Genomic DNA, 24,742 nt, shown 5'->3' on the forward strand with positions numbered 1-24,742 from the left:
GCGGCCCGCTCGCTCCTCAGCAAGACAGGTGCTCAAAGGGAGAATCCATTACTGACGACAGGCCTTTTATAGAGGCGGGCCCTAGTTCTCTGCTCAGGCCTGGCCAGGCCCTGAGGCTCATCCACACTGACTGACTGACTGACTAACTAAAGCACACCGGACAGGCTTCCATCTCTCATGCCTGATAAACAGTCACCAATCTCTTCAGCTACAACAAATCCAAATCAATTCTCCTTCTTAGTAAACTTTTCAGTAATTTTGGTAGCCTTTTTTGTATTTCTCTATTAGGCCTATTCCGCAAAAAAAGATGGTAACTGACAAAGTTTTGGTCAGATGATTTTGTAACTCACAAGTCAATAAGAAGCTAAGAATAACATTTAATTCCATCAACACTTCAATTAATAGGCCCAGTAAGGACTGTACGTCGGGAGAATGGGAGACCAAGGGCAATTGTAAAACATTGAATTTCTCCAAACAGAAACAAATTAGAGTGATTCAACTCACTCAATACATGCCCATTTAGGTTCCCCCTGCTTAAAATGTTTCAGCCAAATGTATCACTATTTTCTAGTTTTATGGGCAAAATTAATTTTTTCCACTGGCTGCATATTTTTTATACTGTCCTGACCATTAATGTCCAAGAATTCTAATTAGCATAATTGTATCATTAAATAATTTACACCCCTTGACTTTTTCCACATTTTGTTGTTACAGCCTGATTTCAAAATGGATAAAAAATTGATTTTTGCTGGCTGAATCTGTGTTTGAAATTCACTGCTTGACTGGGGGACCTTACAAATAATTGTATGTGTGGGGTACAGAGATTAAGTAGTCATTCAAAAATCATGTTTAAACACTATTACTGCACATAGAGTGAGTCCATGCAACTTATGTGACTTGTTAAGTACATTTTTACTCCTGAATTTACTTAGGCTTGCCATAACAAAGGGATGAAATACTTAATTGATTACACTTTTTTTTTTTATATTCATTTGTAAAAACATAATTCCACGTTACATTATGGGGTATTGTTTCTGGGCTAGTGGCAAAAATTCTCAATTGAATCCATTTTAAATGTAGACTGTGACAACAAAATGTGGAAAAAGTCAAGAGGTGTGAATACTTTCTGAAGGCACTGTATGTCTATGAAGTTAAACTCACTTAACTTTAAAAAAAATGTTAAATTATTAAACATTTAAGTGAGTTTATTTGGTTTATTTTTCAGGAGTTACATTTGACCGCAGCTACTGTTACAACTAAAATCCAAAGGTCATATCTACAGAACTAAAAATGGTACGAATGGTTAGGAGACAGATGTAAGTTTCTTATATCAAAAAATGGCTGGCCTAGTTCAAGTGGCGTCTGAGCAATAGCGTAAAAGACAAGAAAAATACAATTGTCCCCAGTTTCCCGTACACACTGATGCGGTGCAGCTAAAACAAAAATAGTTCCTGTTTTCCAGGTTATGAGCGAATCAAGTTTCTAATCCTAAACAGATAAAATGTCTTAAATCGAGTTGATTGTAACGGTACTGTAAATGGTTCTGTAAACAACTGAAATCACCAGGGTTTTCTTTTCCAAGGTGGATTGACATCAACTACAGTCATGGCCAAAAGTTTTGAGAACTACACAAATATTAATTTTCACAAAGCCTGCTGCTTCAGTGTCTTTATATATTTTTGTCAGATGTTACTATGGAATACTGAAGTATAATTACAGGCATTTCATAAGTATCAAAAATATTTTTATTGACAATTACATGAAATTGATGCAAAGAGTCAATATTTGCAGTGTTGACCCTTCTTTTTCAAGACCTCTGCAATCCGCCCTGGCATGCTGTCACTTAACTTCTGGGCCACATCCTGACTGATGGCAGCCCATTCTTGCATAATCAATGCTTGGAGTTTGTCAGAATTTGTGGATTTTTGTTTTTCTACCCGCCTCTTGAGGATTGACCACAAGTTCTCAATGGGATTAAGGTCTGGGGAGTTTCCTGGCCATGGACCCAAAATATCGATGTTTTGTTCCCCGAGCCACTTAGTTATCACTTTTGCGTTATGGCAAGGTGCTCCATCGTGCTGGAAAAGGCATTGTTCGTCACCAAACTGTTCCTGGATGGTTGGGAGAAGTTGCTCTCGGAGGATGTGTTGGTTCCATTCTTTATTCATGGCTGTGTTCTTAGACAAAATTGTGAGTGAGCCCAATCCCGTGGCTGAGAAGCAACCCCACACATGAATGGTTTCAGGATGCTTTACTGTTGGCATGACACAGGACTGATGGTAGCGCTCACCTTGTCTTCTCCGGACAAGCTTTTTTCCGGATGCCCCAAACAACCGGAAAGGGGATTCATCAGAGAAAATGACTTTACCCCAGTCCTCAGCAGTCCAATCCCTGTACCTTTTGCAGAATATCAGTCTGTCCCTCATGTTTTTCCTGGAGAGTAGTGGCTTCTTTGCTGCCCTTCTTGACACTAGGCCATCCTCCAAGTCTTTGCCTCACTGTGCGGGCAGATGCACTCACACCTACCTGGTGCCATTCCTGAGCAAGCTCTGTACTGGTGGTGCCCGATCCCGCAGCTGAATCAACTTTAGGAGACGGTCCTGGCGCTTGCTGGACTTTCTTGGGCGCCCTGAAGCATTCTTCACAACAATTGAACCGCTCTCCTCGAAGTTCTTGATGATCCGATAAATAGTTGATTTAGGGGCAATCTTACTGGCAGCAATATCCTTGCCTGTGAAGCCCTTTTTGAGCAAAGCACGTGTTTCCTTGCAGGTAACCATGGTTGACAGAGGAAGAACAATGATTCCAAGCACCACCATCCTTTTGAAGCTTCCAGTCTGTTATTCGAACTCAATCAGCAGGACAGAGTGATCTCCAACCTTGTCCTCGTCAACACTCACACCTGTGTTAACAAGAGAATCACTGACATGATGACAGCTGGTCCTTTTGTGGCAGGGCTGAAATGCAGTGGAAAAGTTTTTGGGGAATCAGTTAATTTGCATGGCAAAGAGGGACTTGGCAATTAATTGCAATTCATCTGATCACTGTTCATAACATTCTGGAGTATATGCAAACTGCCATCATACAAACTGAGGCAGCATACTTTGTGAAAATTAATATTTGTGTCAGTCTCAAAACTTTTGGCCACGACTGTACAGAGCATTCGGAAGGTATTCAGACCCCTCAACTTCTTTTTACAGCCTTATACTAAAATTGTTTAAATAGTTTTTTCCCCTCATCAATCTACACATAATACCTCATAATGAAAAAGCAAAAACAGGTAAAGAATTGTTTGCAAATTTATAAAGAATAAATTTAACTAACATTTACATAAGTATTCAGACCCTTTACTCAGTAGTTGGTTGAAGCACCTTTGCAGCGATTGCAGCCTCAAATCTTCTTGGGTATGATGCGACAAGCTTGGCACACTTGTAGTTGGGAAGATGCGCCCATTCTACTCCCAAGATCCTCTCAAGCTCAGGTCTCGCCAGAGATGTTCGATCGGGTTCAAGTCCGGGCTCTGGCTGGGTCATTCAGAGACTTGGTCGTTCTGCTGGTGGAAGGTTAACCTTGGCCCCAGTCAGAGGTCCTGAGTGCTCTGGAGCAGGTTTACTCCGTTCATCTCTCCCTCGATTCTGACTAGTGTCCCAGTCCCTGCCACTGAAATACATCCCCCACAGCATGATGCTGCCAACACCATGCTTTTCACCGTAGGAATAGTTTCCTCCAGATGTGACGCTGGGCATTCAGGCCAAAGAGTTCAATCTTGGTTTCATCAGACCAGAGAATCTTGTTTTTCTCATGGTCTGAGAGTCCTTTAGGTGCCTTTTGGCAAACTCAAAACGGGCTGTCATGTGCCTTTAACTGAGGAGTGGCTTCCATCTGGCCACTCTCATAAAGCCCTGATTGGTGGAGTGCTGCAGAGATGGTTGTCCTTCTGGAAAGTTCTACCATCTCCACAGAGGAACTCTGGAGCTCTGTCAGAGTGACCATTGGGTTCTTGGTCACCTCCCTGGCCAAGGCCCTTCTCCCCTGACTGCTCAGCTTGGCAGCCAATTATAGGCAGTCTTGGTGGTTCCAATCTTCTTCCATTTAAGAATGACGGAGGCCACTGTGTTCTTTGGGACCTTCAATCCCGGTGACATTTTCTGGTACCCTTCCCCAGAACTGTGCCTCGACACAATCCTGTCTCGGAGCTGTACGGACAATTCCTTCAACCTCATGGCTTGTTTTTTTTCTCTGACACGCATTGTCAACTGTGGGACCTTATATAGAAAGGTGTGTGCCTTTCCATGTCCAATCAAATGAATTTACCACAGGTGGACTCCAATCAAGTTGTAGAAACATCTCCAGGATGATCCAAGATGGCGTAGCAGTCGGACGTGTGTTTTTTCTTGTCCGGTGTAAATATATTTTCCTCGTATATATTTTAAATCTCACTTTCCATCAACGGACTGAATATACTCTCCTGCAACCCGCCTCACCCAATGTGGTTACAGATCTGCTATTTTTATACTTTAGAATCAGAACTCCCATCAGAAGCTAGCCAGCTAACTAGCTACTAGCTAGTAGCTACTAGCTAGTAGTCAGTTAGCCACTGCTAGCAGTCTTCACCGTTAACTTGGACAACAGCCAGCCTCAGCTTGGTCAATACCTGCCAGTCAGCACTTTGAGATATCAACCCAGAGCGTCTCTGTCCCAAGGCAAGCACCAGTTAGCCTTGAGTTAGCCTCGAGCTAGGCCCATCTTCCGGCTAGCCGAATAGGTCCACCAGCTACGATACCTCTTTTGCCATTTGGCCTGGACCCTTTGCTTGAATCTATTATTCCACGCCCAGTGTGTTCCAAACACACTAGAAGACCAGTTCTTATAGCCTTTAGCTGTACCGTTATCCTACTCCTCTGTTCCTCTGGTGATGTAGAGCTTAACCCATGCCCTGCAGCCTCTAGCACCACTCCCATTCCACAGGCGCTCACATTTGTTGACTTCTGTAACTGTAAAAGCCTTGATTTCATGCATGTTAACATCAGAAGCCTCCTCGCTAAGTTTGTTTTATTCACTGCTTCAGCACACTCCACCAACCCTGATGTCCTTGTGTTTGAATCCTGGCTCAGGAAGGCCACCAAAAATCCTGAAATTTCCACCCCCAACGACAACATTTTCCGACAAGATAGAAGTGCCAAAGGGGGCAGAGTTCTCCTGCAGAGTTCGGTCATACTATCCAGGTCTGTGCCCAAACAATTCAAGCATCTACTTTTAAAAATCCACCTTTCCAGAAACCGGTCTCTCACCGTTGCCACTTGTTATAGAGCCCCCAGCTGTGCCCTGGACACCACATGTGAATTGATTGAAGATAGATGGGGGACAGAGTTCGTACTGTTAAGTGACCTAAACTGGGATATGCTTAACACCCCGGCCATCCTACAATCTAAACTAGAAGCCCTCAATCTCACACAAATGATCAAGGAACCAACCAGGTACAACCCTAAATATGTAACCATGGTCACCCTCTTAGATATCATCCTGACCAACTTGCCCTTTAAATAAACCTCTGCTGTCTTCAACCAGGATCTCTGTGATCACTGCTTCATTGCCTGCATTCGTAATGGGTCCGCGGCCAAACGACCACCCCTCATTACTGTTAAACCCACCCTAAAACACTTCGGCGAGCAGGCCTTTCTAATTGACATGGCCCGGGTATCCTGGAAGGATATTGACCTCATCCCATCTGTAGAGGAAGCCTGGTTGCTCTTTAAAAGTTATTTCCTCACCATCTTAAATAAGCATGCCCCTTTCAAAAAAGAACAGATATAGCTCTTGGTTCACCCCAGACTTGACTGCTCTTGACCAGCACAAAAACATCCTGTGGCATTCTGCATTAGCATCGAATAGCCCCCGCGATATGCAACTTTTCAGGGAAGTTAGGAACCAATATACACAGTCAGTTAGGAAATCTAAGGTTAGCTTTTTCAAACAGAAATGTGCATCCTGCAGCACTAATTCCAAAAAGCTTTGGGACACTAAAGTTCATGGAGAATAAGAGCACCTCCTCCCAGCTGACCACTGAACTGAGGATCCCTACTCATCAGCTGGGCTAGACAACCTGGACCCTCTCGTTCTAAAATTATCTGCCAAAATTGTTGCAACCCCTATTACTAGCCCGTTCAGCCTCGTCTGAGATTCCCAACGATTGGAAAGCTGCCACGGTCATCCAGCTCTTCAAAGGGGGAGACACTCTAGACCCAAACTGTTATAGACCTAAATCCATCCAGCCCTGCCTTTCTAAAATCTTCGAAAGCCATGTTAACAAACAGATCACCAATCGTTTCGAATCCCACTGTACCTTTCTCCACTACGCAATCTGGTTTCTGAGTAGGTCACGGGTGCACCTCAGCACGGTCCTAAACGATATATTCCACCCTGAAACATATATTTGTATGGAAATTATTAGAATATAAAATCATAATCAATAAATGTGTAGTCCTAGTCAGAATTAGGGTAAAGACAATATCTCTTTATGGTATTATAAACACAGACTGTCTGAGCATGGTGCCGACCTGACTAGAGATTGGGAGAGAACAGGGAGTACGTGTCAAGAACAAGGTCATAATGCTCTGGCGGCTGGGTAGCAGGATATGTGTGTGCGTCTGTTTGTGTGTGTGTGTGTGTGTGTGTGTGTGTGTGTGTGTGTGTGTGTGTGTGTGTGTGTGTGTGTGTGTGTGTGTGTGTGTGTGTGCGTATGGCTGTGTGAATGTGTAGGTGTGAGAAGACAGTATAAAATGAATTGTTTTGTATTCTTGACTTTAGAACGTTCTCTGAATAAACTGTACTAACCTTTTGTATAAGCTGAGTCTTTGACTAATTATTATTATACCCATGGTCTTACAAACCTCGGGAATTGGTCAGAGCTATTGATTGATTGTTATTATCATTGGGATTGGAAATTCTCTTATTAATTGGTCCTTCGAGCCGGATTTCAATACCGGTTTTCTGTCGTCCCATGGGAGCGCCGAAAACCGTGCACGGACGGATCAGAGATCCGTAAGTTAAAGACCTGACCTCTGGAAATTGAGGTTCCATTACAGGCCGGTGGCAAACTGGTACACGACAGAAAACGGTGACAAAATCCAACCAACATTGAATTCTCAGCTGCAAGATAAGGTCGGTGATCTTTATTCATTAGTTTGGGGTTAAATTCTAAACTTACAAAAAATTAGAGCAAGATAAATGTGGAGGGAGGATTTTTTTAACTGTAAAACTAACAGTAAGTAAGATTGGTATCGGGTATACCGTCCATATAATCGAATGTATAGAAAGTTTAAGACACTAACTATGTTAGTGTTGGCGGCACTGGGTCACAGATCTAATTAAGACATTTCGAAGTACAGTATCTAACAGTAAGACCTAAAAGTAAAACTGGTTGAAATGCAGTAGCCGGAAAACGTAATATAGAAGGCGAAATAATGTAAACTAAGATCGATTGAGGGAACAGGTCCACAATGACCCGAGGTACATGTGCACTACCAGAAATAAAAATAGCTTAATAATTGAGGTCTGTGAGGAATGGCCGAAAGGTTATTTGAGGGATGGCCGAGAGGTTATTAGAGCAAGGGATATAAATAGATGTGAGATAGGACGGTAATTCTATGCGAACAAATAACTTGAATGGTCAATTAACAAGAGTGAATTGACCATAGATCAGATTCAAAAGACAATACTGAAATAAAGTCCAAAACAGAGAAGAGGCGAGAGATTTAAATTAAATGAAACGCGGTAACCTAATTATAAATCCAAAATTAATGGATTTGAATCAAATGAAATTAGACTAATCATAGACCCAAATTAATAGAACCCAACAGAATCAGGTTAAAATTGGAAGTAAAGGTTCTAAGGCATGTGGAGAACCCATGGGTGATGAACAATGTATGAAGGTTAAGAGATAGCAAAATACACATCGAGTGTGAGCCCACACATAAGGAGTAGTGACATACACATGAATAGTGAAACACATAGGAGTAATTTAAATCAGAATTTTAAAAGCACACACATAGAATAAGGAGATAAATACACTGCTCAAAAAAATAAAGGGAACACTTAAACAACACAATGTAACTCCAAGTCAATCACACTTCTGTGAAATCAAACTGTCCACTTAGGAAGCAACACTGATTGACAATAAATTTCACATGCTGTTGTGCAAATGGAATAGACAACAGGTGGAAATTATAGGCAATTAGCAAGACACCCCCAATAAAGGAGTGGTTCTGCAGGTGGGGACCACAGAACACTTCTCAGTTCCTATGCTTCCTGGCTGATGTTTTGGTCACTTTTGAATGCTGGCGGTGCTTTCACTCTAGTGGTAGCATGAGACGGAGTCTACAACCCACACAAGTGGCTCAGGTAGTGCAGCTCATCCAGGATGGCACATCAATGCGAGCTGTGGCAAGAAGGTTTGCTGTGTCTGTCAGCGTAGTGTCCAGAGCATGGAGGCGCTACCAGGAGGCAGGCCAGTACATCAGGAGATGTGGAAGGGCAACAACCCAGCAGCAGGACCGCTACCTCCGCCTTTGTGCAAGGAGGAGCAGGAGGAGCACTGCCAGAGCCCTGCAAAATGACCTCCAGCAGGCCACAAATGTGCATGAGTCTGCTCAAACGGTCAGAAACGGACTCCATGAGGGTGGTATGAGGGCCCGACGTCCACAGGTGGGGGTTGTGCTTACAGCCCAACACCGTGCAGGACGTTTGGCATTTGCCAGAGAACACCAAGATTGGCAAATTCGCCACTGGCGCCCTGTGCTCTTCACAGATGAAAGCAGGTTCACATTGAGCACATGTGACAGACGTGACAGAGTCTGGAGACACCGTGGAGAACGTTCTGCTGCCGGCAACATCCTCCAGCATGACCGGTTTGGTGGTGGGTCAGTCATGGTGTGGGGTAGCATTTCTTTGGAGGGCCGCACAGCCCTCCATGTGCTCGCCAGAGGTAGCCTGACTGCCATTAGGTACCGAGATGAGATCCTCAGACCCCTTGTGAGACCATATGCTGGTGCGGTTGGCCCTGGGTTCCTCCTAATGCAAGACAATGCTAGACCTCATGTGGCTGGAGTGTTTCAGCAGTTCCTGCAAGAGGAAGGCATTGATGCTATGGACTGGCCCGCCCGTACCCCAGACCTGAATCCAATTGAGCACATCTGGGACATCATGTCTCGCACCACAGACTGTCCAGGAGTTGGCGGATGCTTTAGTCCAGGTCTGGAAGGAGATCCCTCAGGAGACCATCCCCCACCTCATCAGGAGCATGCCCAGGTGTTGTAGGGAGGTCATACAGGCACGTGGAGGCCACACACACACTACTGAGCCTCATTTTGACTTGTTTTAAGGACATTACATCAAAGTTGGATCAGCCTGTAGTGTGGTTTTCCACTTTAATTTTGAGTGTGACTCCAAATCCAGACCTCCATGGGTTGATAAATTTGATTTCCATTGATCATTTTTGTGTGATTTTGTTGTCAGCACATTCAACTATGTAAAGAAAAAAGTATTTAATAAGAATATTTCATTCATTCAGATCTAGGATGTGTTATTTTAGTGTTCCCTTTATTTTTTTGAGCAGTGTATATATATCAGTCAGAAGTGGAGTGGAGTTTATCATAACTGCCATTGAAAGACAGTACTGTGTAGCCGTCTTCATCGACCTGGCCAAGGCTTTCAACTCTGTCAATCACCGCATTCTTATCGGTCAAACTCAATAGCCTTAGTTTCTCAAAAGACTGCCTCGCCTGGTTCACCAACTTCTTCTCAGAATTCAGTGTGTCAAATTGGAGGGCCTGTTGTCCGGACCTCAGGCAGTCTCTATGGGGGTGCCACAGGGTTAAATTCTCGGGCCGACTCTTTTCTCAATCACACTTCTGTCACACATCAATGATGTCGCTCTTGCTGCTGGTGACTCTCTGATCCACCTCTATGCAGACGACACCATTCTATATACTTCTGGCCCTTCTTTGGACACTTAACAAACTTCCAAACGAGCTTCAATGCCATACAATGCTCTTCAACCGATTGCTGCCCGCATCCGCCCGCCCGACTAGCATCACTACTCTGGACGGTTCCGACCTAGAATATGTGGACAACTACAAATATCTAGGTGTCTGGTTAGACTGTAAACTCTCCTTCCAGACTCACATTAAGCATCTCCAATCCAAAATTAAATCTAGAATCAGCTTCCTATATCGCAACAAAGCATCCTACACTCATGCTGCAAAACCCTCGTAAAACTGACCATCCTACTGATCCTCGACTTCGGTGATGTCATTTATAAAATAGTCTCCAACACTCTACTCAGCAAACTGGATGTAGTCTATCACAGTGCCATCCGTTTTGTCACCAAAGCCCCATATACTACCCACCACTGCGACCTGTATGCTCTCGTTGGCTTGCCCTTGCTACATATTCGTGAGCAAACCCACTGGCTCCAGGTCATCTACAAGTCTTTGCTAGGTAAAGCCCCGCCTTATCTCAGCTCACTGGTCACCATAGCAACACCCACCAGTAGTACACGCTCCAGCAGGTATATTTCACTGGTCATCCCCAAAGTCAACACTTCCTCTGGCCACCTTTCCTTCCAGGTTCGCTACTGTCCAAGGACTGGAACGAATTACAAAAATCACTGAAGCTGGAGACGTATATCTCCCTCTCGAACTTTAAGCATCGGCTGTCAGAGCAGCTTACCACTGTACCTGTACACAGCCAATCTGTAAATAGCACACCTAACTACCTCATCCCCATAATTTATTCGTCTTCTTGCTCTTTTGCACCACAGTATCTCTACTTGCACATCATCATCTGCACATCTATCACTCCAGTGTTAACACAAAATTTTTATTATTTGGCCTATATGGCATATTTATTGCCTTACCTCCCTAATCTTCTACATTTGCAGACACTGTACATATAATTTTCTATTGTGTTATTGACTGTACGTTTATGTGTAACTCTGTGTTGTTGTTTTTGTCGCACTGCTTGGCTTTATCTTGGCCAGGTCGCAGTTGTAAATGAGAACTTGTTCTCAACTGGCCTACCTGGTTAAATAAAGGTGAAGAATTCTTTTTTATTTTTATTAAATGGAAACAGGATGCACCCGAGCTCAATTTTAAGTCTCATAGCAAAGGGCCTGAATACTTATGTAGACGCTAAAATAAAGACCATATGCTTCAGGCTCTGTGTCTATCCAGTGAAATGGAACAGAAGAAAGCTGTGCGCTCACACAGAGGCACAGGTGCATGTACGCTTATACTAGGAATTGGTCTACAGGTCTCATTCCTGAATAACTGTTGACAGATTATGTCTGACATATTCACAACCACAATGGTCAACACAATCGTTCAGTCTAAGACCTCTCTCTACACTCAGGCCTTCTCCGCTGCATCTTTCATGAAGGTTTCAAACTTGTTTGAAATAACTACAAATGAGACTGACTACCTAGTCGGCTGTACTTTATACGTTTCCAAAGTACTTTCCTGATGCCCAGACTAAAAGTATGGCCCTGGCAGGGCTCCAGTAGCCAGTGGGTAGAGCAGAGCTCCACCCAGGGCGCCAATGAGCAGGCCTAGTGTGGTTAATTAGGAAAAGTGAAAGTGCATTTCTGTCTATGGCTGCAGCATAGGCTCACAGATGGTGGTACGTTTTATTTAGCAAGAGAGTGGGCAGCCGAGCACATATAGTAGAGAGCAGAGCACACAACAAATTGGAGACGCGATTAAAAAGTGAAAGTTTCCAAGAAAGAAGTGGATGTGACTGACATCCTCTATGGTCCTGTTAGATAAAAAGAGAGCCGACACGCTGAGATGGAGAAAAAAAAGAGAGAGTCAGAGAAAGAGGAAAGTCTGCCTTGCAATAAAAGGCTCTGCAGTTTCCACGTGCCATCTCCGCAGCACACGTCACAGACACAGAAGCGCTCATAATTCAAGATCCCAAACTATAGCCCACTGATATGTCACCTCAAGGAATGAGGTTTATGAAGTTGTGTGGCTGTGGGCAACAAATGGTAGGAAAAAACCCACCAATTCCCCTTCCTCTTGACAGTTAATAATTTGTTCTGAAAAAAAACTCCATGAAACCCAACAATGCCACTGTGTGACACTAGGGGGAGGGAATTGTTGAAGATGAATCAGTTCCTTCTTTGAACTGGTGAAATAACAGTGTGAGAGGGATCACTTGGACTTATGATAGAAACCCCTCCACTATTTTAGATCTCCATTTCATTCAGTAGGAATTAACATTTTTAAAATCACCAATGCCCATCTGGCTGCCAAGTTTTCAGACCACTCCATTGAGATGTATTGGTAAAAGAATACAGTGACAAATTCAGCTACACTACATGACCAAAAGTATGTGGACACCTGCTCTTAGAACATCTCGTTCCAAAATCATGGGCATTAATATAGAGTTGGTCACCTCCTTTGCTGCTATAACAGACTACACTCTTCTGGGAAGACTTTCCACTAGATGTTGGAACATGGGCCTAGACCGAACCATGACAAACACCCCCAGACCAATATTAGTCCCCCACCAAACATTACAGTTGGCACTATGCATTGGGGCTGGTAGCGTTCTACTGGCACCCGCCAAAGTCAGATTCGTCAGTCGAACTGCCAGATGGTAAAGCTTGATTCATCACTAAAGAGAACGCATTTCCACTGCTCCAAAGTCCAATGGCGGCGAGCTTTACGCAACTCCAGCCGATGCTTGGCATTGCGCATGGTGATCTTAGGCTTGTGTGTGGCTGCTCGGCCATGAAAACCCATTTCATGAAGATCCCGACGAACAGTTATTGTGCCGACTTTGCTTCCAGAGGCAGTTTGGAACACAGTAGTGAGTGCTGCAACCAAGGACAAGGAGGGGGTGTGAGCGATGGGAAATGTGCGACGGAAAGGGGGGTGAAAACACTACGTCGGGTACAGCAGCAAAGCAAATTGGTGCTGTGGAGTCGTTGCAGAAATGGCAAAACGTCATCTAGCGACAAATCAAGGAGCCAATAGCAATTGTCACTGAAAAATAGGTGGCAACACTACTCCCTGCCCTGACCTCAGCGCCTGGAGGTTCTCTCCTCCTCAGCATTAAGCTAGTCAGAGGATATTCTGTCAATATTCCACACATGGAGCTGTGCCAACCCGCCCCGCTCCCCTTACATACCGCCCCTGGACCGGGTGTTCCGTTCCGCTGCAGCGACCCTGAGGTGGGAAACAAAGTTTTTTAATTTGGATCGATATCCCAACAAGGTCAATTAATGAGCCCCATGTACAGCACCTCTCAAAGGTGTCAAAAGAAGCAACAAACAACTCGGAGCTTCAAAAACGACTACCAAGATGCAGTGAAACTTTGTTTTTTTTACGTTCTTATCTTTTAGATTTCAGTATTGTCTCCGATGGATCATCAGTGATATGATCTGACAGACAACATTGCTCTATTTGACAAAATACAAGAAATAAGAAGAGGTTATGGATGGGATTTAGGTCAAATCTAATGAATAGCCTATAAGGTTGCCTGAATAGTGAACATAGATGATCTGTACATTTAACTCATGCATACAGAAATTCTGGAGGCTTACGCTGCAGGGAAAAGAGAGTGAGAGGAGAGTGAGATCGGGATGGCTAGGGTGTGGCTGATGAAGGCATCACCCAAAGCACTAATAGCTTCAAGCACCAGCCCCAATTAACACTGCATCCCTCTCGCTACTGACACACTTCACAAACAGCCGTTAACACACAGCTGGACAGAGAACGTGTGAGTGAGTGACGTGAGAGAGAGCGCGAGTAACAAAGCACACACATGGCCAGGAAGACACATTTCAGTAGAATCCTTTCAGTTGTACAACTGACTAGGTTTCCCTTTCATTTTCTACTATAGGTTATCGTAAGAGATCCTCTACGCCAGTGTTCCCCAACTGATTTTAGTTGCAGAGGATAAGAACCCCCCCCCCCCTGTTTTCTGAGCAAAGAAAACAAACATTCTTATTTATTTTTTGGGACAAACTAAAAACACCAGCAAATAAGTTCCAAGTGATTTTAATTGTATACATTTGTTCCAATGTGTTACCACTCAGACTACAAATTATTTAGAATTATGTTCCGGCCCCCTGACCATCCGCTCAAGAAAAATCGGCCCGCGGCTAAATCCATTTGATCATCTCTGCTCTACGCTATTGATATCCCTCTGCAGAATATACTTTCTTCAGCTGTCACGTTTCACAACAGTGCATGACATCCCTCTCCTAGGATCATATTATATGGAGAAAAACAAAGGCAGATGTAGAGCATCACTTCATTCCTTCAAGGACAAGCCCCCCCTACCCCTACAGGCTAGCCTTAAGTTGTGTTCATCATTTTCTGTTACAGTAGAAAACATTGTGCTTTTGGAAAGCTAACCTCATATTCAAAACCATCTGATACTGATGTGCATTGTATTCTGACTGAGGGACGATGCATACATTATCGAGGCAAGCGCATTTCTAATTCCAATCAACAATAAACCACTGAGAAAATGGACAAGTTATGACTGCTTTAACAGCGGCCAAACACACACATATGGTGATTGTTACAACACTAACAGTCCATTAACAAATGCATCTGCAAGAAACCTACAATCGGGTTGCTTGTAATTAACTGACAATGCGCACGATAAGTGTTGGTGTTCTTTGAAGATCTGCAGTGCCAGTGATGGTGGTGGTGAGGTAATGAGGCCTAGGTGTACTATGGAGGCCAGGACTGGGAGTAGAGCTGGGAGCTGCCAGCCTGCCAACTGGGCCATCTGTGAGCCAGTGCCCCGTGGGTGTGAACCAGTGAACGCCCACTGTTGGGGATGGAGTATGTCTAATCTTCGTGTCTCTCTCCGCTGCCAGCCTCTCTCTTTCTTACTCTCCCTCTCCACCCCTCTCTCTTTATCCTCTCATTTCTGTTTTTGCATGCCCAATGGATTAGAGTTGGACACAGTAGTGGCGCATGAAGTGCTCTTAGCATCATTTGAGCCAAGAGGCAGGCGTAAGTGGAAGGTCAAAGTGCATGCTGAGTGCTGACAACCTGGTGGTCATGATGAAAATGGCAAGACTGACCAGAGTGCTTTTCATCACATCACTAAGTCAGTAGAGACACCGACCTGGAGAGACTAGTGTTGTCACGATACGAACATTTTACTAACGATACCAGTCAAAGCATCACGATACCAAGTAGTATGGTAATACAGCAGGGGAAATGTTCAGTGTCGTAGCATCTTGTTCGTCCTGTTGCCGGGATGCTTTATGTCATTTTCTAAACGTTATGCATATGTTCTACCCAAAAAAAGAAGACTTGAAATGTTACGCATAGACTGATCTTCATGTCTTAAAGTAATGATGGACTGTCGTTTCTCTTTGCTTATTTGAGCTGTTCTTGCCATAATATGTGACCCGATTCAAGAAACTAGGCAAATGTCACAAGTCACGACTTCAGCTGTTTGAACGTAAAACATTTTTTAAATCAAAATGCATTTTTTTGGGCAGAGATGATATCTCGAACATGTGAACTTTCATGTGCCTTAACATCAAACTTGTATGCCATCTGTAAATATAAATAATATTGTTAAATTACGAGCCCAGTTGGTTTAGCCACAGAAAAAGTGAGCAACTGTCCCACTAGCCATGATTGGCTGAGATAATGAGTGGGCTGGACATGCCGAGAGATGAGTTTGGATTGGTCTGCCATATATAGCACGTGTCTGTATATTGGAGCTGGTCAGTATATCTACGTAATCATGTCTAACGCGGCTTTAAAAAAAAAAAAAAGTATTGTGTAGACTTGTGTAAAACTCCATAAACCTAATGTCAAGTTAAAGTGTACTGTTAGCTAGCTAACGTTAGCTGGCTGGCATGCTAGCTAACATTATGTGTATGCTCTCCACTTTCTGGAGGACCGCGTTTTGAAATCAGTGAAATTTGAGTATGATAGCTAAGGAGATGGAGAAAACACAAGTCTGGATTACATCGTCAAACTAAGGGCAACCATGCATGGCATCAGACAAGAGACTCGTCCAACCATGTGTACTGATAAGATAGTCTAGCTAGCTACATTTTCAGATATTACACGTTTCTAATTTTGACAGAAAGTGGTTTCATTTCAAGTGTACGGTTAGCTAACTAACGTTAGCTGGCTGGGTCGCTAGCTAACGTTATGTGTATGATCTTATTCTTCATATCTCAGACACATTTGCTTGATTAGTTATAGCAATAGAACCTGGTTGGTTAGCCATCTGCAGATTCATGCCGGGTAGTAACGTCATGAGTTGTGATTATGGTCCATTGTTTAGCTAGCAACATGTCTTAACAAAAGACTCCACTTTTGACAAAGTATTTTAATTTCAAGTTAGTGTACTGTTAAGCTAGATAGCTAACGTTACGTCATGCATTGGAATTCATTGTTTACATAGCTAGATATCAAGCTACATTTCTTAACAAAAGACTCTTCTGCCAGAGAGCAGAATAACTGATTAATTTTTGAACGCTCAACACCCTTTTGAATATGTCCGGTGTCAGTAAAAGTCGGCAACAAAGTGTAATTCAATTGTTGCCAGCAGCACAGTTAGTCACCAATGCTCTGGACAACATGAAAACTGCCTAACCAGCTCTGCTAGGGGGTGTAAAATGGTCAGAGTGGAGTGTTCTCTCATTATGTGTCTGGAAGGAGCTAGCCAATGTTAACTTGACTGTCGTTGTGAGGTCAGAACCTTCGGAACAACGCTACTTATTGGACAGAGTGTCCAGTGCGCACTCTGAACGCCAAACGCTCTGTACTTACGAACGGAAAATCTGACAGCACAGTTGCAGTCACCAAAGCTCTTGATAACATAACAGCCTAACCAGCTCTGCTAGGGCGAGTAATGTTCAGTGAGCTTTTCTCTCCCTCTTAGATGTCTGGAAGTAGCTGGCAAGTTAGTACAGAATGCTCGGATTAACCCTTAAAGAGATGGGTGGGGCTAAGGCTTAAAAGGGTGTGGACAATGCTGAATGAGAGTAGACAGAGAAAGGGCACTCCAATAGTAGCACCAAAACATTGAAAGATGGTTTTCTCAAAAGTGATTTGACAAGTTGATCAACTTTCAAAGCAAAATTACTTTCCCATTGTTTCCTCAAATACCGTGTATGATATACCATCTTGTAGCTGAGTCTCTACTTTTATCCAATGTAAAAAACACAACTTGAAATGTTGCTACAGAAGACAGAATCCAGGCGGTGAGTCACACACAGTTGAAGTCGGAAGTTTACATACACCTTATCCAAATCAAATGTATTTATATAACCCTTCGTACATCAGCTGATATCTCAAAGTGCTGTACAGAATACATTTCAACTCAGTTTTTCAGAATTCCTGACATTTAATCCTAGTAAAGATTCCCTGTCTTAGGTCAGTTAGGATCACCACTTTATTTTAAGAATGTGAAATGTCAGAATAATAGTAGAGCGAATGATATATTTCAGCTTTTATTTCTTTCATCACATTCCCAATGGGTCAGAAGTTTACATACACTCAAATAGTATTTGATAGCATTGCCTTTAAATTGTTGAACTTGGGTCAAACATTTTGGGTTTGGTGATGGCCACTCCTTTACCCTGACGGTGTTGTCCTTAAGCCATTTTGCCAAAACTTTGAAAGTATGCTCGGGGTCATTGTCCATTTGGAAGACCCATTTGCGACCAAGCTTTAACTTCCAGACTGATGGTCTTGAGATGTTACTTCAATATATCCACATCATTTTCCATTCCTCATGACGCCATCTATTTTGTGAAGTGCACCAGTCCCTCCTGCAGCAAAGCACCCCATAACATGATGCTGCCACCCCCGTGCTTCACGGTCGGAATGGTGTTCTTTGGCTTGCAAGTCTCCCCCCTTTTCCTCCAAACATAACGATGGTCATTATGGCCAAACAGTTCTATTTTTGTTTCATCAGACCAGAGGACATTTCTCCAAAAAGTACGATCTTTGTCCCCATGTGCAGTTGCAAACTGTATTCTGTCTTCTTTTTTTTTTTACGGCGGTTTTGGAGCAGTTGCTTCTTCCTTGCTGAGCGGCCTTTCAGGTTGTCGATATAGGACTCGTTTTACTGTGGATATAGATACTTTTGGACCTGTTTCCTCCAGCATCTTCACAAGGTCCTTTGCTGTTGTTCTGGGATTGAAATACTTTCACAGGTACACCTCCAATTGACTCAAATGGAATTGTGAAACAGTGAATTATAAATGAAATAATCTGTCTGTAAACAGTTGTTGGAAAAATGATTTGTGTCATGCACAAAGTAGATGTCCTAACCGACTTGCCAAAAACTATTGTTTGTTAACAAGAAATTTGTGGAGTGGTTGAAAAACTAGTTCTAATGACTCCAACCTAAGTGTTTGTAAACTTCCGACTTCAACTGTATGTACTTGGATTTACCAAATAGGGCTATCTTCTGTATACCACCCCTGCTTTGTCATAACGCAACTGATTGGCTCAAATGCATTAAGGAAAGAAATTCTACTAATTATCTTAAGGCACACATGTTAATTGAAATGCAATCCAGGTGAATACCTCTTGATTCTCCAAGTGCAGTCACAAAAACGATTAAGCACTATGATTAAGCTGGTTCTCATGCGGATCGCCACATGAATGGAAGACCCAGAGTTAGAGATACCAGAGTTACCTCTGCTGCAGAGGATAGTGTTCATTAGAGCTACCAGCCTCAGAAATTGCAGCCGAAATAAATGTTTCACAGATTTCAAGTAACAGACACATCTCAAAATCAACTGTTCAGAGGAGACTGTGTGAATCAGGTTTTCCCGGTGGAATTGCTGCGAAGAAACCACTACTAAAGGACATCAATAATAAGAAGAGACTTGGTTTGGCCAAGAAACACAAGCAATGGACATTAGACCAGTGGAAATCTGTCCTTTTGTTTCCAACCGCCATGTCTTTGTGAGACGTAGAGTAGGCGAACGGATAATCTCTGCTTGTGTAGTTCCCACCGTGAAGCGCGGAGGAGGCAGCGTGATGGTTCTTTGCTGGTGACACTGTCTGTGATTTATTTAGAATTCAAGGCACACTTAACCAGCATGGCTACCACAGCATTCTGCAGTGACACACCATCACATCTGGTTTGCACTTAGTGGGACTATAATTTATTTTTCAACAGGACAAAGACATAAAACACACCTCCAGACTGTGTAAGGGCTATTTGACCAAGAAGGAGAGTGATGAGTGCTGCATCAGATGACCTGGCCTCCACAATCACCCGACCTCCACCCAATTGAGATGGTTTGGGAGGAGTTGGACCGCAGAGTGAAGGAAAAGCAACCAACAAGTGCTCAGCATATGTGGGAACTCCTTCAAGGCTGTTGGAAAAGCATTCCAGGTGAAGCTGGTTGAGAGAATGCCAAGAGTGGGTTGTGCCATGGCGGAGATCTTTGTGGGCTATACTCGGCCTTGTCTCAGTCTCAGTCTTAAGTTGGTGGTTGAAGATATCCCTCTAGTGGTGTGGGGGCTGTGCTTTGGCAAAGTGGGTGGGGTTATATCCTTCCTGTTTGGCCCTGTCCGGGGGGGTCATCGAATGGGGCCACAGTGTCTCCTGACCCCTCCTGTCTCAGCCTCCAGTATTTATGCTGCAGTAGTTTATGTGGCGGGGGGGGGCTAGGGTCAGATTGTTATATCTGGAGTACTTCTCATGTCCTATCCGGTGTCCTGTGTGAATTGAAGTATGCTCTCTCTAATTCTCTCTTTCTCTCTCTCTCTCTCTCTCTCTCTCTCTCGGAGGACCTGTGCCCTAGGACCATGCCTCAGGACAACTGGGCATGATGACTCCTTGCTGTCCCCAGTCCACTTGGCCGTGCTGCTGCTCCAGTTTCAACTGTTCTGCCTGTGATTATTATTATTTGACCATGCTGGTCATTTATGAACTTTTCAACATCTTGGCCATGTTCTGTTATAATCTCCACCGGCACAGCCAGAAGAGGACTGGCCACCCCACATAGCCTGATTCCTCTCTAGGTTTCTTCCTAGGTTTTGGCCTTTCTAGGGAGTTTTTCCTAGCCACCGTGCTTCTACACCTGCATTGCTTGCTGTTTGGAGTTTTAGGCTGGGTTTCTGTACAGCACTTTGAGATATCAGCTGATGTTCGAAGGGCTATATAAATAAATTTGATTTGATTTGATATGAAGAGTGTGCAAAGCTGTCAAAGCAAAGGGTGGCTACTTTAAAGAATCGTAAAATCAAATATATTTTGATTTGTTAAACACTTTTTAGGTTACTACATGATTCCATGTGTTTTATTTAATAGTTTTGATGTCTTTACTATTATTCTACAATGTAGAATAATAGTAAAAATAAAGAAAAAACATTGAACAAGTAGGTGTGTCCAAACCTTTGACTGGTACTGTATATATATTTTTGTTGCCTGTGTTGCATGTTATTTTGCCATTATTACATGTCACATATCAGTTTGAAAACAATGTAAAAAATGTAAAAATCATTGAGTTAATAAAACCGCATACAAACTGTCTCTTTTTTGCTTTCTTGAGTAAGGCAGCTCCAAAATGCAGGTTTCAGCCTAGATCAGTGCTTCGTAATGTTCTCTAGTTGCGCTATGATTGGCTCAGTGTTCTGTCACTCATGGGGACACTACGTCACTGCAAAATCTACAGGGAGAGCTCATCTACGGGGAGAGCTCGAACATTCAAGCCCCTTGGTTGCTGCCATAGAGTTACATTAGAAGTGCCCATCCAAGGCGGCTCAAAGTCATTGGCCACAGATCAACCATAGCTTTGATTGGACTGATCATGTGAACATCACACTTTCAAAATCTTAGCTAGCAAGCCGTCATCGTCATGAATCACGTCGACAATCTACTGGCAAATCATTTTCAATCCTTGTCATAGAGAAATTATAGATATAACGTATCTTTGCTAATTACAAGTTGGAAATCGCAAATCCAACAATGAGTGGTTTGGAAGGAATCAGTGGCTAACTGCAAGCGTTGCAAAGCAACCACTAGCCTGCTTTTCAGCATGACTTCTGCCGCGTTCAAAACAAATGCAAGGGTCATTGTCCTGTTGGAAGGTGAACCTTCACCCCAGTCTGAGGTCCTGAGCGACACTCTGGAGCAGGTTTTCATCAAGGATCTCTCTGTACTTTGCTCTGTTCATCTTTCCCTCAATCCTGACTAGTCTCCCAGTCCCTGATTGGTGGAGTGCTGCAGAGATGGTTGTCTTTCTGGAAGGTTCTCCCATCTCCATAGAGAAACTCTGGAGCTCTGTCAGAGTGACCATCGGGTTCTTGGTCGCCTCCCTGACCAAGACCCTTCTCCCCCGTTTGCAGAGTTTGGTTGGGTGGCCAGCTCTAGGTAGAGTTTTGGTGGTTCCAAACTTCTTCCATTTAAGAATGATGGAGGCCACTGTTCTTGGCGACCTTCATTGCTGCAGAAATGTTTTGGTACCCTTCCCCAGAACTCTGCCTCGACACAATCCTGTCTCGGTATTCTACGGACAATTCCTTCGACCTCATGGCTTGGTTTTTGCTCTGACATGCACTGTCAACTGTGGGACCTTAAATAGACAGGTGTGTGCCATTCCAAATCATGTCCAATCAATTGAATTTATCACAGCTGGACACCAATCAAGTTGTAGAAACATCTCAAGGATGATCAATGGAAACAGGATGCACCTGAGCTCAATTTTGAGTCTCATAGCAAAGGGTCTGAATACTTATGTAAACAAGCTATTTCAAGCCAGATTTTGTACATGATTTTTCTGACATGAAATTGTTTAGTGCAAATCCAACTGTTGTATTCTAGGTACAGTACATGAAAATATGGAGCTGACAATTTGTAGGCTAATTCAAAATGTCAAAAATGTTGGGTGAAGAGAGATTTGTACAACAATGTTTGCAAGTCAATTTCTTTTAACCTATGTTCCCATTCATTGCATTTTACATGCAGGCCTGTGTATTTTACAGGAAGGGAGCTATAATCGTCAATGTCATGATGTCCAGTTGCTAGAATATTACATGGGAAATGTATGCTTAGTGTATCATTTACAATGTTATAATGTGTGTTACTGGTGATTTCTATCCTTTGGTGGGCAAATTTCACACTTAATTTACTCAACACATTCACAAATGGTGGTTTTGATCACAGTTTTGAGGTTTAGGTTGATTGATGTTCATAGCTAGCTAGCAGCACAAGCAACCAAATCTCTCTTCACCCACCATCAACACCAACATTCTCTGCAATCTTTCTCCAGGCCATTGACCTTATGATTTTGTCTCTGTATTCTAGCAAAGCGACATTATATAGAATTTGAAAACCAGACACAGCGATGATTGGCTTTCCACCATCTTTATTGGTTGTGCATGCCCGGAACTAATGACAGGTGGAACTATGTTTCAAGAACAGAAGATTTTCAAGCAAACATCTGCTCCACCTGTCGTGTGCAATTTGCATAAAGTAGAGAAGAGCTGACTTTGCGCACTGCTCCAATGTATCAAATGTACATGTAACCAAAGAAGACTTAAGGGTCTGCATCCCCGCTCGCCATCATGGCTAAATTATATTTTAAAAACTGATGGAAGAATAGATGCACAGGAAGAGTGGACGGAGAGAAGCAGGTGAGTGATAGCTGGAAGGGCATGTGGCTGGCTGATCATAGCTGCCGTACGTGAGATGTGCGTGACATTTGAAGTGGACATTTCTCGCCTCGAGTTTAATAAGAATAGCTGTTGCTTAAATTTTTTTTGCTGAATTTATAAACAAAATTTACTTTGTAACATTTTATAACAGGCGCCAGTTTGTTTTCTTTAGACTTGTATGTCCGAAATATCTGGTAATATCATATGAAACGGTACTACAGTATTCTAAAACGTTGGTATCGTAATGATCATAACGTTTTGGTACCGTGATATTACTGTGGTACCAGTATACCGTGCAACACTAGGAGACACACACCTGTCAGTAATATGTGGACATGATTTTGAACATAATCATCATGGTAGGGCATTTTCTGTGGTAAGAGACAATAAAGAAGAGCAGCTGTGTAGTTCTGTGGTATGTTTCTGTAGAGCAGCGCTCCACCACACATCCCAGGGAACCATGTTAATAATTACAGGTAGTATTAATATTTAACACGACAAGTCTTCTTTGAATCCTTAAGCACTTTGTTGAAATAAAACTTGGAGAAAAGCAGAGCTGAGTGAGAAGCTAGTGTTGGTCAGACGATTGAAGAGGTTTTTCTATATTCTACCTCTTGCATGAACAGAAATCGTACAGTAAGTACCCTTTCATCTGCACTGTACATGACAATCATTGGTCAAGAAACTCAACCCAGTTCCTCCATCATGGTTTTCTTGTCAAAGAATGTACACATAATAATAGCTCAGAAGTGTTGTATCTTTTGGCATTCATGGTCAGCAACCTGCACTTGGCCAGGGCACCCACCATCCCGCTATCCGATGGAGGAAAAACTGCATGCATATCTTGCATTTCGGTGCTCTTTTGTGGATATTGTTGACACCATGCAAATATCATCTTGGTCAGCTTGTTTATATATTTATATTGGGAGGTGCCCTCCAAATTTCAATAATTGTTCAAATGTTGAAAGTGAGCGAAGCAGAACGTTTTGAAGCAGAGAAGTGTTGGATGCCCGGTGGTGAGGAGGAATCTTACCAGAAGTACTGCCGATGTCCCATTGGGTCGGAAGAGTTCAATCGACATGTCTGGGAACATCCGGCCGATCCTCGATATCACGTCATCCACATACCTGGGAGGAGGAGAAAGTCAATTTTTGCCTTTTGGAAATGAACAACAAACAGGTTTCAAACTACAGCAATCCACAGTCCTAGAAAAGCAAAATGTCCTGCTGTGTTATTGACGTGTAGAGTCTAAACGGTTTAGGTCACGTTTCTTTTCTTAACAAATATTTTGGCTGATTTACACTTGAAATTATTCAACATCTGAAGTGCAGTTGAATCAATGTTTTCCTCATGTTAATCAATGGTTTCAAAGAAACATTCCCAACTGATTAACATTAGTCTGATAATACTAATGACCCACATCAGCCACTCACCCATCCCTAATCAAACAAACACGTGACGCATGCACTCATACACACTTCTAACTCTGTACATAATAGTAGTACTGGCCAGGCTACTCTGTCATCTTGTAGGATCCTTGCTCCTTTAGAAGGCACACGACAGCAGCAGCAGCTCTCACATCAATGCCACAGATAGACAGACAGTCATGGCTACGAGGGACAGACACTGAGCTTTAACAGGGTTTCTCAGTCTGGTTGACCCCTATACCTCCCAAACATCAATCCACTTGCACCCTTAAACCTTTGCCAGGGGGACCCTGTTAACTGTCAGCGCTGCTAGGGATCATTTTTAACCTGGACTGCGAGGCCACAAGTGCTTGCATGCTAATCGAAATATAATGAGAATCTTGTTAGCCATGAGCCATCGACAGACCTAAGGATGTCATTCAAAATAGACATGAAAAGAAAATCTCATATTAAGAAGGACTTTAAAAGTCATACAGAAGTCAAGAGACCCACAATTACGTAATTACCATTTTTGACCAACAAGTACAGAAGTTCACTGGTGTGTTCTCGCACACCGTAAGCACATGCACATCAAACTTTAGGTCTACATTCTCACTATGTGCATTGGGATGAACATAGGCAGTAGAGTTGTTAAATGGA

At 43.0% G+C, this 24,742-nt stretch overlaps 1 protein-coding gene across 1 annotated transcript in view; it reads right to left on the reverse strand.

Moving 5' to 3' along the window:
• Window positions 1-24,742, reverse strand: part of LOC109895643 (mediator of RNA polymerase II transcription subunit 27) — a 97,401-nt gene that overhangs the window by 21,658 nt on the left and 51,001 nt on the right. Inside the window, exon 4 of the mRNA XM_020489514.2 lies at window positions 23,710-23,803. Coding sequence (XP_020345103.1) covers window positions 23,710-23,803 — 94 coding nt within the window. The remainder of the gene's footprint in view (window positions 1-23,709; window positions 23,804-24,742) is intronic.

The sequence above is a fragment of the Oncorhynchus kisutch genome, linkage group LG8 (assembly GCF_002021735.2).
Source record: "Oncorhynchus kisutch isolate 150728-3 linkage group LG8, Okis_V2, whole genome shotgun sequence".
In the NCBI taxonomy this organism is placed as follows: Eukaryota; Metazoa; Chordata; class Actinopteri; order Salmoniformes; family Salmonidae; genus Oncorhynchus; species Oncorhynchus kisutch.